Source organism: Fulvia fulva, chromosome 1 (genome assembly GCF_020509005.1).
Source record: "Fulvia fulva chromosome 1, complete sequence".
Classification (NCBI taxonomy): Eukaryota; Fungi; Ascomycota; class Dothideomycetes; order Mycosphaerellales; family Mycosphaerellaceae; genus Fulvia; species Fulvia fulva.
In genome coordinates this window covers 316,746-329,556 of record NC_063012.1, presented here as the reverse complement: position 1 = coordinate 329,556, position 12,811 = coordinate 316,746, and the positions used below count along the sequence as shown (strand labels likewise).

Below are 12,811 nucleotides of genomic sequence, written 5' to 3'. Positions count from 1 at the left end.
CTCAAGGCCGCTCTTGCTATCAACATGTCATCCACAAGCGACGGCTTCATCATGGTCCACGTTGGACGGCTCTACAACAGCACAAAAGTAGAGCGGTTCGCCGTCCATCATCAAAGGTCCTGCTTCTGAACAAAGAGGTTGTCCTTCATGTCTTTGCTCATGCTGACCCGCTTCATACTGATGTTCCATGCTGGCAGCTCCACGGTACCCAGTTCATGCCAGAAGACAATTTTGTTAACCGGGACTCCAGCATAAAGAGGCCCCTCCAGATCAGTAGGGCAGAACTCATCCCAAACGCCAGCGCTCAGCTGCTGCTCCTCACTTCTCTCAGACACGACCTGCATACGCCAGATCTCACCCTTTGGCGCTTCTTCATTCTCAAACAACAGTGTGGGCACAAGCTGAGCATGCCAGCGTTGCTTTTGTTCGGCATCGTCGCCAGGAGCGCTCTTCGACAGCAGAGCTGCAAGCACGTCGGTTCCATTTGAGATGAAAGTCTCGACATGGAGGCCTTTTGACGGCGAGGTGGCCAGGACGAGGCTGGTATTGAGATCGGAGCGGATGGGCGCGTAAGTACCGGGATAGTCAACAGCCATCCGTTGCCAGGCGATCTCCTCGGCTGCACGGACCAGCGCCACAGATACGAGCTCGTTCAAAGGCTCGAGGATCTCATTAGTACCGCCCACCAGGATTGTGATACCCAGTCCGTACTCTTCAAGCATACTGATCCGAGAGTAGTAGCCTGGCAGACCACCAGCTTTGGTTACAAAAGTTACAGGCCTTCTGCTATCGCGCAAGATCTTGTCTGTGCGGAATGTCTCGAACGGCATCCCATAGAAAGTGTTCATTCCAGTTGCCCAGCTGGCCGGGAGGAACCAGTTTACTCCAGTCGCAAGAGTGTTGTAATGGCTAAGAGTGTACCGGATGAACTTGCTTAGATCAGAGCTGGTCGAGTAGATCCCGCCGGTCGGAGCTTGAACACCTTCGTCGACATCCCAGTAGTTGAAGCCATCAGCCATGGCGGGTAGAACTGCATGCTCGTCTGAGGGGGTGCTCAGACTGGACTCTGTCATTTCTAGAGGGTCGAATATCGCTTGCTGAATGTAGTCACTATACGGCATGCCAGTAACATTCTCCAGGACTAAGCCGAGAAGTTCGAAGTTCAGGTTGCTGTAAGTCGACTTCTGGTTGGGTGCAAAAAGTGGCTTCTTGCCTTTCAGCTCGCCGAGGAACTCACCACGATCGCATGGCTTGTAGGAGTCATATTCATCGCAAGTTGGCAGAGCATCCTGGGAAACGGGAGGCAGGCCCAGTGCTGATGGATCAGGTACCAAGTTCAGAAGGTCGCCTTGAGCGAACTCTCTCGGTATGCCAGAGAGCTGGCTTGCCAGAACACGGATCGTGATGTCCTTCCACGGCAGCTCGTACTCGTCAGATCTCAGCTCAGAAATGTAGTTGAGGACCGGATCGTCTAGACTCAAGTTCCCAGCATCATGCTGATACAGTATGGCAAGTGTCGTGAAGACCTTTGTGATCGAAGCAATCCGATACTGGCTGAGTGAGTCTACATGGGTAACACCGGGCCTGCTTTCGTTATGTACGCGAGCGGAGTGGTGATAGCTCCATAACGAGCCTTGCAGGGACGTCACTTCGATTGAGAAGGACGTATTGTCGTATTTGGCTTGGCTGGCGAGGTCTTGGATGTTTGTCTCAAGCAATTGGAAGGCAGGTTCGAGCTCTGGACCGCCGTTGTCCCATCTGGGCAGTGGAAAGGCGGGAGTGGGCTCGAAGCACTTTGCATTGCCTACAGCGATGTGTGAGAGCAAGAACACAATGAGAGAGGCGAGCATGATGTTCTAGATGTACACTTACATGTTGATGTATGTTTCAAGCTGAGGTGTTGCCTACCACTGATCGACATTGTGGGTCCAAATTGTGGCCCATGCGCGCATCCTGGTCGATGTCACTTTGCAGCTTCTTCTTTCTCTCCAACAACCGTCTTAAATCATCAGCCAACATGGCTGCACCCTCGAAGTATATGCAAGACATCGCGCGCTAACAGGTATATCAATACAGTCTGACTTTGCAGCAATTGACCTTCCGAAGGGCCGGAGCACCGGGAGTTCATTAAGAGGTGGCCAGCGTTCTCCATTTGTCAATCCTCCTCCTGTCTGCACCATCAGCAACCATACTCCAGCTATCGCACATTTCGGCCTCATCGCCCTTCCATTCGTCTACTTCTGGCGTCGGCAATGCGTCGTCGATCTCTGAACGGTCTCCTTCAAGTTCCGGCAGGCTCGACAGCCAATTGAGGATGCGGCCTTTGTCGACATGATCGATGATGTCTTGCTCGAGGCTTAGACGATAGCCATCATTTACGTCGTCGATGAAGCCAGATGCTAGGTCAGAACCCGGTGCCTGGTAGCCTGCTGCCAAGAGCGCATCTTTGGCGTCTTGGAACTCTTGCTCTGCTTGTATGAGAGCACGCGTCAGGCGCTGAGTCTGCCGAATACAATGAGCGTCGCTTTCAGATAAGGTGTCGGCCTGGCCTTGCCCCTTAACAACGTCCAAATGCTCATGTCGACTCTCGAACTGGAGCTCCACTTCCTCCAGCTGCTCCTTGAAGGCGTGGAAATTGTACAAAAGCTCTTCTATATCGACACCATTGGTTCTTTCCTCAGCCGGATCTGCAGATGCCTCTACCGTATCGGGCACTGCGTCGGACGAGCTATCCACCTGTTCAGGTATTGGCTCGCATAGAGACGCCTTTGAAGAGACCTCTGCAGTGACAGGATCTTCTTCTTCTGTGGCTCCTGTTTCTGGCTCGCAAATGTCTGGCTCGCCAGACATACAAATCTTGAGGATGTCGAAAAGCGGGATTTGGTCGTTTCTCATGTCCTCGTACTGCTCTTGCAGACGTGTCCGGAGTTCAGCTTGTCGATTGAGAATCGAATCTTGCTCTGCAGTCAATTGGCTGAGTCGCGCACGCTTCCGATCCGTGCTTTTGTCATTCTCGTCGTCAGCAAGACTTATCTGCAAAGACTCCATTTCCTGCTGGACCGTGAAGAATCTCGGGCCTAAAGATGCCATCTCTGCGTTAGTCTCGTCTTCAACTGCTTTCGCTTCGAGGTGTGCCGCTAGCGAAGTCTTTATGGCTACGGCTAGATCAACATTGAGCACGATGGCGGCGCGCCTGCCGGAGCCGTGATCGATCATCGTCGCTTCGGGCGGACCTGTACCCAAGTCTTTCGAGCTCCAGCCATTGAGTATCACAGGCTCTTTGCTTTGCTCTGCAGCATTGACGATATCTTGGTCCTCACATCGTTCAGCTTCCACTGCAAGCGGGTGCGCTGGGCTCTTGTCCGAGGTGACGAACGCAATGCTTTGCTGGAGTTCCTCGTTAGACTGAGACTCCTGTCTCTGGGTTTGCTTCTGGCTTGATGCACCTGGAATTCTAGTCTTCGCTAGCTGCAGCGACTTCCGACGTCTGAATATCTTCAGATGCTGCCCCAAACGGCGACCTCCCTCCACGATCTTCGAAATGTTGAGCCTCATGCTTGGGTCGTGTCTCGTGGCTGTTGAATTTGATGGCGTGTAGCGGTATGTAATGGTGGCTCCGTTCAGTTTTTAAGAATGGTGTCTAGCGAGAATGAATTTGCACTCGGACGGAGTCGAAGGGATAGTCCAAGCAGGACTCATACTGACATTGTGTGTTATTTGCTAGGACTAAGTCGGCATTATTGGCATTCACAAGGCCTTTGTCAACGGTGCGTTCACTTAACGACAAAGAACCCAGGCCTGTGCTGTAAGTCTGCATAGATGGCCGACAGAGGCGAATTGTAGCCCCACGCCCCTAGTTCACGATGTTCACGGCAAATATGAAGGCCTCTCCTTCACTCCGACCGATCGTTCCAGCTACAACACTCGACACTCTGCTTCAAAACTTGTCGCTGCAACGCTGGAAACAATGTCTACCATCAACGTTGTCAACCCGCTGGCTACGCCCTACTATACCAACACACAGAGATCTCACTCAAGATGGTGTCAGGAGCCAACAACACCAACAAGCCTAATGGTGATGGCAAGTCCCGATTCCCTTTGTCGGCTCTGAACAAGAACCGGCAATTGGCCGCTGCTGTCCCGGCCACAAACTCCAAGAAGAACATCGGCAACGCTGCTACCATTGCTATTCCTCCAAACAGTGTTAAAAACACGGCCAGCGCACCAACTCGTACGGTCAATGTCAGCAATGTGGTCAACGCTCAAAATACCGTCGATGCCTTGGACGACTTCGAACAGCCGAAGTACCATGCTAAGAAAGCGCAGACCAAGCAGACGAAGCAAGCAGTAGAGGAGGCTCGTAAAGAGGCCGAGAACCCCATCACATGCGCCACCAGCAGCGACTGGATCCTCGATAAGGAGAAGAGACAGGAACGTGCGCAGATCATGGCGACTCAGACTGCCAAGCACGCCTACAATCAAGCTGTCCGTCTCGAGGATGAACGTTTGCGCAAGCTACAGGAGAACCGATTCACGATTGGACAGAAAGGTGTTCAGGCTCCCAAGAAGGCTCGGAACGCGACCGTCAAGCACGGCGTCCTATTCGACGACCAGCAGCCTGGCTTGGTGACCCGCCGCTTCGGACCTCAAGCCCTGGTCGGAGGACTGTGGGTACGAGAAGGGCCACAAGTGCACATTCCAAGATCCAAGCGGCAAGTGGTGGTTCTTCAAACCGCGCTTCTGGATCATTCGGAACCGCGAGGTCAACACCGTCACCGAGGTTGCAATCCTGAGCAACAACGATACAGGTCTGAAGCACACGCCAGTTGAGACATGGACTGAGTACATCAATATCAAGCCCAAGGGTGCCTCATCTTCCTACGTTCCGCAGAGATCTGGAGCTCCAGTCCTCGAGCTTGCGACCATGTACAGCCAGCGACCTTTCGATAGGGAGACTATGGTTGTCCATGTTGGTAGGCCGGAGACTCGGGAGGTGGATTGCGATGAGTTGGAGAAGATTGGTCGTCTAGATAAGAAGAGTTTGGACATTGTGATTGCTGAGGGTAAGAAGAGGGTTGGAAAGCGCTCTGTGAAGGCAAACAATTAGGAGAGTATTTCTGCACCGTTGGTAACGAGTGTGTTCTGGGGCGATGGTATCGTGTTCTATGGGTGCTTGAAATGGTACTGGTACTATGCATGGATGGGAAGATAGCGTTATTTTGCTTGGGTTTTGTATAGGGGTTGTTTGCGTTCGGTTTTTGCATGACGGGTCTCTAAGACAGTCAGAATGATGATGTGAGCGCATGAATGCATAGCTTATAGCAGCGCGAAAGCAGGATTATCCTGTTGTAATGGCATGAAAAGATGAGATCGCATAATATGTCGCGTAATCTTACGTGTCCGTTCGAAGCATCTTTTCTATCAACATCAACATCCCTATTATCAGAGTCGACAGTGTACACTCGTAATGTGTGAGTATGCTACCTTTCGCGACCATATCTCACTATGTCACGACGATAGCGATGCCATCAGGACCCCGGAGAAGAGCCTGGAGAACACAGAGACTATGCAAGAGCAACGCAACTGGAAGTTTGCTATCTTGTGATATTGTTATTAAGCAATGCCGCCGTCAAGACAATAGGATAATCTGCTGTCGACATAATCAAGTCAAGATGGACAATGAAGCTTAAAGGGTAGGAATTATGCTTGGGTACTGACACGTATCTCTTTTATGCACAACCTTGGAATCTGCCACAATGTAGGGTCATGCCTTTGGCCGCTAATATGAAGACGTCGACAAAATCAGGGGGCAGAACATATCGTGCTTCCACCAGGTGTAATATGCTAGATCTTTTCAGGAAGTGCTAACAATATAGGAATCATTAGCCGTGCTGATCCCTACGACCCGCCGGCTATGGCCAAAGATATATACGGCCTGCCCCTCGGTCTATTGAGATCGACCACTGCTCGCTGACACAGTTCTCCAGCGACGTATACGCCGCCTTGCAGGACCTTCAGCTACCATACTTATACTCTCCCAGACCTCCGCCTCGGGCAGATGACATCGTTGGACATCCTTAGTTGGAAACCGGACCGAGTGCTCTTGGTCAATTGGTGAGACAGCGTCTTCGGATAGACTACCCAGCCACGACATTACTCCCTTGTGGTCGAACTCATCATGCCTCGTCCTCTCAGAGCTAAGCAGACAGCCATCATCGCTGTCGCTCGCGAATCCGGACTCAAGCTCCGGATCTTCGTGGTGAATTCGTACGCCGGCGGCTAAGGCTGCGGCCTTTGCAGTCTCTAGTCGACCTTCCGCTTAAATGATGTTGCGAGTCAACTGCTAGGTTATTTGAAACTCTCGGCGGTCTTTATCTAAATGACTCTCTACATGCTGTGTACCAGCCAAGAGAGCCTCTCGATTATGCCCGCGCTTCTCCTCGAAGCCTTGGTCCCGGTTGGCTAGCTAATCTTGGACATGCTCGAGAAACCCTTTGGCCATTATATAAGATCGCAGGAGGTCGCTCACCATATTCGTGTTTCTAGTCCGAAGGCCACTAGTCTTACCTTCATGTCTGTTGCAACGAAGTGACGAGCTCTGGCCGTCAGCTACTGTGCGAGCAGCAAGATGTGATGGCGCCTTATACTAATCAGGGACAGAGTCGGCCATCTTCGCTTCCCCGTCCTTGGGGCTCCCTTCTGCATAGACAGATAGTACGCCCCATTACACGAATAACACATCGAGGTACTCGAACAAGTCGAACTGCTCGTCCGATGCTAAAGCCCTCTGCTGCACCAACTCTCTCTACGGCACCAAAAGCTCCTGCTCCGTGCGGCTCGCAGTTAGCCTATCTTGCGAACAATCAGGAAAATAGGCCAGGCAAGAAGACAGGTCTCGAGATGATCATGGAGCCGGGCACTACAAACCTGACCCCAGCATCCAGAACGCGCGCATCAATGAGAATGACTCTGCATTCCTCTATGACAGCAAGACCGGTGCCAGTGCTAAAGTCAGCGGCCTGGGCCGATTGAGTAAGGCTGGTAGCAAGCTCGGCAACCTCGCGCGGAAACTCGGACGCCACAGCAGTCGAAAGCGAACTCGGAGCGGCGTGCTCTTCTCGCAGCAGAACCCTGGCGTCATTGTCCGTCGCGAGGATACGCGCGAGTGCCGAAGCAGGAAGGTGAAAGAGTCCCATCCATCCATCTTCCACACCCCAAAGATCTCTCATATCCGAGCAGGGTCGATTGGTAACAAGCGCTTCTCGACCAAACCTCGGTACTTCCTCATCGTCTGGCGCACCAAGAAGGAAGTCACCGAGATTCCATTGTACACATTCAATGACGAGGGCCTGACCGACGACGACTTCGAGAGGTTCTAGGAGTACTTCTCGCTTGCTCCAGTTGGGGCAAAGCTCGAGACGTTCTTCAACCAGTCTCGTGGTGAGAACGAGGTCTTGGACATCGAGGCTGTCTTGGGTGACAGCGAGCTTACGCGCAAGACGATTGTTGTGCACTTCACGGAGCCCATCACTCGCTCTGTGGACTGTCCCGAACTGGCGCTCGTTGCTACGATCAAGGCGGAGGGCCTCGAGGCCGTGCTCAATAGGATGCGTGAGCAGCTCGGCAAGGTTCCCGAACCGGTGAATTACTCCGACAGGGACAATTATGTCAAGAATTACTACGACAGGGACCATTATGTATTTCTTACTCCGACAGGGACTTGCACGGTATCCATATTACTGCCACAGGGACCATTATCGCCAACGACACAAATGAAGTACTATAGCCAGGTAGAGCTTCCTATATCGCTTTGACCTGCTCACCTGTTCTTGCAGAGCAGGTTAAAGCGATATAGGAGCAACAAATCAAGTAGCATAGGTAGGCAAAGGAGAGTTAATAGCTATGTCCGTGTAACCGTACTTTACTTCGTTCTCTTGTTACCTAGACCTTATCCAGTTATAGGCGCCTTCCCTATGCGATTTAACCTGCTCTGCAAGAACAGGTGAGCAGGCTATATAATATAGGGAAGCAGCATAATACATTTGATCGCCTAGCTTATAGCCCTCCCTCGGCGTTCTTATTCCTTAGACCTTATACAGTTATAGGCACTATGTCTAGTGTGATTTTACCTGCTCACTTGTCCTTGCGGAGCAGGTTAAATCATACTAGACAGGGCAATGCTATAACGTATATAATCGCCGAGCCTGCTAGCCCTATTCTTTTGGACATAAGGGTCGGGACGATTTGGACCCTGCTTCACCAAATTAGCTAGCAACTTGATCTTCATCGACCCAGTATCTCTTTTTGACCTCACCGTCGCCAACCTCACAATGAAGCCTTGATTTTTGCTGTATAGGCCATTCTGAGGTGTAGCTATCCAGCGCAGTAATCAGCGCATCCACTGCCCTTACCGTTATGCCGGTCCTCACCACTCAGGACCGTGAGCTTATCCAATTCTTGCTCGACAGCGACTGGACCTCACCAGCAGTAGCCAAGCTGCTCCTCAACGATCGCCGAGGCTCACGCACTGCCATTTACGTGTGTATTAAGAGATGGAGTGAGTCGGGCTCCGTGTGGCCTTCGAAGGGCGGACGGCCGTGCCTGATTAAGCCGTATATAAGGGACTGGTTGTTGGATTTGATAGCGATCAAGAGCACGTATTGGTGTGAAGAGCTTGCCTACTTCATCTTCCGCGAATAGGGTGTATTGGTCCATAAGAAGACAGTGGCGCGGGTGTTAGAAAATGAGGAGTTCTCGAGGAAGGCGATATCGCGTATTGCTGAGCAGCGTGATCCGGTCGTACGCGCTATGTTCGAAGGCCTGTTACACTGCTATTCAGAGCGTCAGTTGGTGTATATGGATGAGACCTATTGTAGTAACAAGATAGGTTATCGCCGCCGTGGATAGTCACCTCGTAGTATGCCGGCCTACGACCCTTAGCACCTCTATTATAGCCAGGCCTTCAGCGTCCTTCCGGCCTATTTTGTCGACGGCTACCTACCGCACCCTCTGATCAAACTCGGCAGCGTGAAGAAGGTAGACTTCATTGAGTGGTTGATGCTATCGGTGCTGCCGCAGTGTCAGCCATTCCCTACGGCGCGGTCTGTCATCGTGATAGATAACTACGCTACCTACGGCCGTGTCGATATTGAAGAGCTGTGCGCCGCGCGTGGCGTGAGGATACTGTTCTTGCCGCCGTACTCGCCGGACTATAACCCCATTATGAAGACCTTCCGGTTGCTAAAGAGATGGATAAGGATGAACGCTGAGTTGATGCCGGTGTATGGTGAAGAAGGGTGGTAGTCGAAGTTTGAGGTGTTCTTGAATGAGGCGTGTGAGCACTGGAGCCACGGCATCAATCACTCGAACCTCTTTCGTAGCTGTCATGTACTAAAGAATGGATATGAGGACAGCGCTATTAGACCACAACTGCTATGAAGATCTATAGGGGCGGAAAATGTAGCTACGAGTCTGCTCTATAACATAGGACAATGTGTATCTACCTCACTGTCGTGGTGTTGCTGCCTTCCTGCTGCGATGTTTCTGGTCCCAATGCTGCCAGACTGGGACGGATGTCGCCGTGCCAAGCTTATAAGCCCGCTGCGGAAAGCCGCAAAACAGCTTGCACAGTGTTGCTATCTACAACGCGTGTTTTCATGTATTTCTTTTTCCCAATGTCCAAAGTAGCATCATCGGTAGAGTCTGCAAAAAGAATCGTGTCAATCGGTGCAATATTCATGTTGTTGTCGCAATTGGTGTAAAAAATCCTGCCAGCCCGAGCTGCTGAGCTTCGCAGGCGAAGCTCAAAAGCTGGGCTGGCCGGGAACTTTGCAGTCGACCTAACAACATCACAGCCACTGCACCGATTGACGCGATTCCATTTTTGTGATATACCGACAGGCCTGATTCCACAGCTAGGAAAGTATATATAACAAAGAAATGTGCGTGAGTGTGTGTTGTCAAGGGTGCAACATTGGGACTTTTCCCCGGCGCTAGTCTCGGCTGCTTCCGAGTATCGGTCCGACTGCGATGCTGCGGCCAGCTATGCTTCGAGTATGGCCCTCAAAAACCACCTCTAGCTGGCAGCGACAGTGAGGTGCATCCACAACACTATTAAAAATATACTGCATACGCCGTCTATATATTTCGACAATGCTCAACAACCTCCTACAAACCGCTTGTTTATATGTGTTGTGGTTGTGATATGCGAAGCCCAAAGTTTTTCGATATCGTCCCAAGCGCATGCGGGACGCATTTCGTCCAGCAGGACCCGAGTTTCCGCGACTTTTATATAAAGAGGTCGCTGTCGTCTATACAGTCACTTATCTCACCACTCTCTTTGCTAGCAATATATGTCGGCAGGTCCTTCATAACTTGACGGCGTACTCCAAGTTGTGGTATTGCTTCTGCTAACACACTGTCAGGCTCCTTCTTTATAAGCCGTAGAGTCCAGTATCTATCTCGTAGCTTCGCACTGGCCTGTTAGATAGCCGCGCCTATATCAGCGTAGCGTAGCCGCAACCAGTTACAGAAGCTTGCAACTTGCGCTCTATCGTTGAGAATAGCCTTCAATAAGGGTGGTGCAGGTGAAGAGCGGTCCTGTTGCTAAACCGGTAGATACGGCGGTTACTGCTAATATGGCCACTACGGAGGTGGAGGATAAGCACCGTATCTATACGGTAGAGGTGGTGCGTAGCTAGGGGGTGGATAACCGCTATAACCGAATGGCATGTGAAGTGGTGCTATTAGTGCTACTAGTGCCGTAGCCACCGGTGCAATATTCACTAGTGTAGCGACAGGTGTCGGTGTATCAGGCTCGTTGTTCTTGCTGCCCTTATTCTGCTTCAATAAGGCCATCTTATGCATCTCCCTCACCTGCTTAGCAATATCAAGTAGCAGCTGCTACATGATGACAGCGGCAGCATTAGGCTTGTTGTCGTTATAGGCTTCCTTCACTCGGGCGTACTAGTCTCGTATATGTCCACCGAGCACGGCGTAGTGCTTGCCACCTTCAACAAGACAGCCGATATGGCCGGTACTAGCACGCTTCTTATTGTTGCACTGCCGGTCGCTACACTTGTAGAGCGTGAGTAGCTTCTGATAGTCGTTACGCATCTGCGTTGTGGTCTCAAACTGGTTAACGATAGCCATATTAGCCTTCGTGCTCTTCTTCTTATTCGGAAGCTATAAAGCAGGTGGTGAGGACTCCTCGAAGCTCTCGTTGCTAAACAATGGCGGCGAGGACAGCAAGTCGTGGAGAGCCTGGTTGTTCCACTTCTCTATAATCTGAATAGTGACAGTGTGCTTCGTATACACCGGAAGCAGTGGAAGGAGGTGTTCGTGCCAGTCGTCTATATCATCAAGAGGGAAGTCGTCTTGCTGTTCCTTCTAACCGTGCCGTTGCGCTATAAGCTTGCCACTACGATCTTGTATGTGATAGTGCATACCCTTAGCTTGGGCGTACTTCCGCACTATCTTCTTATTGCTGTCGAACAGCTGCTGGATCTGGAGGGGGTCGCCATTGAATACACGCGTTGGTGCCGGTAGCTCCTTGCTCATAAACGTGAGTGTTGTCTTCACGCGGATAGGCTCTCGAATAGCAGCCGCCGTAGGCGTAGCAGACGGCGCAGGCGTAACAGCAGCGATTAGTGCAGCCGGTGCGGGTGTCGAAGCAGCCGGAGTAGCTTGCAAATCGGCGACTTTCGTCGACGGCTGTTGTGGCTGTGTTTCTGGCTCGATTTGGTCCATTCTTTTTTGAGGCTGTTCTCCTAATCGCGTAGATGAATCCTGTGTCTTCCTGGCTTTTTTTTGACCGTGTGGGTGGCTGCTTTCCTTGTGTCGAAGGTGTTGGCCGTTTACGCTGTTGCGCCGGCTGCTTTCTGCGATGCAAGCTCTGCGATGCAAGCTCTGCGATGCAAGCTCTGCGACACGAGACTAACTGTATGCAGAGACGACGACGACTGGACCGCTGGCGGCCAGCAATTGTATGTCGAGCTGCTTCGCATTGTGCATTCGGCATTGATCTAACATGCTGCTAGCAACAATGACGACGACGACGACATGGTCGGTGGCTCCGGCCAGAACATGTAAGTCAGACTCGTGTCTTGATTGATCTTGGTCAAGGCACTCACCTCACGTTGAGCATCGAGCAACGATCTGACATGTTTCTAGCACACCTAACGACGACAACGACGACGATAAAGTCGGCGGCGGCGACTTCGACATGGGCTCCGGCCACAACATATATGTTAAATCATGTCCTCGGCTTTGATCAAGACACTTCACGTTGAGCATCGAGCAACGATCTGACATATTGCTAGTACTAACGACGACGACGACGAAGACGACACGGCTAGTCCCTCCTCTGCGTAAGTCTCACTCCTCAGCCTCGAACACGACAAGCAAGCTTGTCGTTCTCTCAACCCTTCACGACCTCGAAGCTGACATGTCTTAGCGCACCGCTGCCTGCTCCTAAGAAGAAGAGAGGTCGTCCTACGGGTACGACGAAAGTCACTCGTAGGCGACCTGTGGTCGCTAGCAAGTAGTAGTCGTAGTCTGCTGCGAAGTGGGCAGCTTACGAGCTGAATGCTTATCTTAATAAGAACGCTGCTAGCGAGCTTCGTGAAGCTACGCACGTCGGCAACATTATAGAGCGCCCTAAGCTTCGTGAAGCTCGCCCAACACTATGCCGTCGCTGTGTTGGCCGTGTCGCCGAGGGTGACACGAGTGATAGGTGCTGGCGTTACTCTGTGGCTAGTCGTTCTGCTGTCGGCGTTCGCGTCGACGCTATGAATCGGTGTGCCTAGTGCCT

At 51.7% G+C, this 12,811-nt stretch overlaps 7 protein-coding genes across 7 annotated transcripts; 3 read left to right on the top strand and 4 right to left on the bottom strand.

Moving 5' to 3' along the window:
• Positions 1 to 110: 110 nt before the first annotated feature.
• Positions 111 to 1,850, bottom strand: CLAFUR5_00106 (putative hydrolase; the record flags this gene model as incomplete). The annotated part of the gene is made up of 1 exon (XM_047899254.1): positions 111 to 1,850. One exon carries the CDS (start codon positions 1,848 to 1,850, stop codon positions 111 to 113), a length of 1,740 nt encoding a protein of 579 aa, XP_047755504.1.
• Positions 1,851 to 2,127: 277 nt separating this feature from the next.
• CLAFUR5_00105 (uncharacterized protein) lies at positions 2,128 to 3,555 on the bottom strand (the record flags this gene model as incomplete). The annotated part of the gene is made up of 1 exon (XM_047899253.1): positions 2,128 to 3,555. One exon carries the CDS (start codon positions 3,553 to 3,555, stop codon positions 2,128 to 2,130), a length of 1,428 nt encoding a protein of 475 aa, XP_047755505.1.
• Positions 3,556 to 4,038: 483 nt separating this feature from the next.
• On the top strand, positions 4,039 to 5,107 carry CLAFUR5_00104 (uncharacterized protein; the record flags this gene model as incomplete). Its single annotated transcript, XM_047899252.1, has 2 exons — positions 4,039 to 4,626; positions 4,682 to 5,107. 2 exons carry the CDS (start codon positions 4,039 to 4,041, stop codon positions 5,105 to 5,107), a joined length of 1,014 nt encoding a protein of 337 aa, XP_047755506.1.
• Positions 5,108 to 6,774: 1,667 nt separating this feature from the next.
• On the top strand, positions 6,775 to 7,379 carry CLAFUR5_00103 (uncharacterized protein; the record flags this gene model as incomplete). Its single annotated transcript, XM_047899251.1, has 2 exons — positions 6,775 to 6,830; positions 6,893 to 7,379. The coding sequence occupies 2 exons, from the start codon at positions 6,775 to 6,777 to the stop codon at positions 7,377 to 7,379; spliced, it is 543 nt and encodes a 180-aa protein (XP_047755499.1).
• Positions 7,380 to 10,965: 3,586 nt separating this feature from the next.
• Positions 10,966 to 11,151, bottom strand: CLAFUR5_00102 (uncharacterized protein; the record flags this gene model as incomplete). The annotated part of the gene is made up of 1 exon (XM_047899250.1): positions 10,966 to 11,151. The coding sequence occupies one exon, from the start codon at positions 11,149 to 11,151 to the stop codon at positions 10,966 to 10,968; it is 186 nt and encodes a 61-aa protein (XP_047755500.1).
• Positions 11,152 to 11,388: 237 nt separating this feature from the next.
• CLAFUR5_00101 (uncharacterized protein) lies at positions 11,389 to 11,748 on the bottom strand (the record flags this gene model as incomplete). The annotated part of the gene is made up of 1 exon (XM_047899249.1): positions 11,389 to 11,748. The coding sequence occupies one exon, from the start codon at positions 11,746 to 11,748 to the stop codon at positions 11,389 to 11,391; it is 360 nt and encodes a 119-aa protein (XP_047755501.1).
• Positions 11,749 to 11,898: 150 nt separating this feature from the next.
• Positions 11,899 to 12,545, top strand: CLAFUR5_00100 (uncharacterized protein; the record flags this gene model as incomplete). Its single annotated transcript, XM_047899248.1, has 4 exons — positions 11,899 to 11,984; positions 12,039 to 12,086; positions 12,321 to 12,368; positions 12,455 to 12,545. The coding sequence occupies 4 exons, from the start codon at positions 11,899 to 11,901 to the stop codon at positions 12,543 to 12,545; spliced, it is 273 nt and encodes a 90-aa protein (XP_047755502.1).
• Between the last annotated feature and the right edge of the window lie 266 nt (positions 12,546 to 12,811).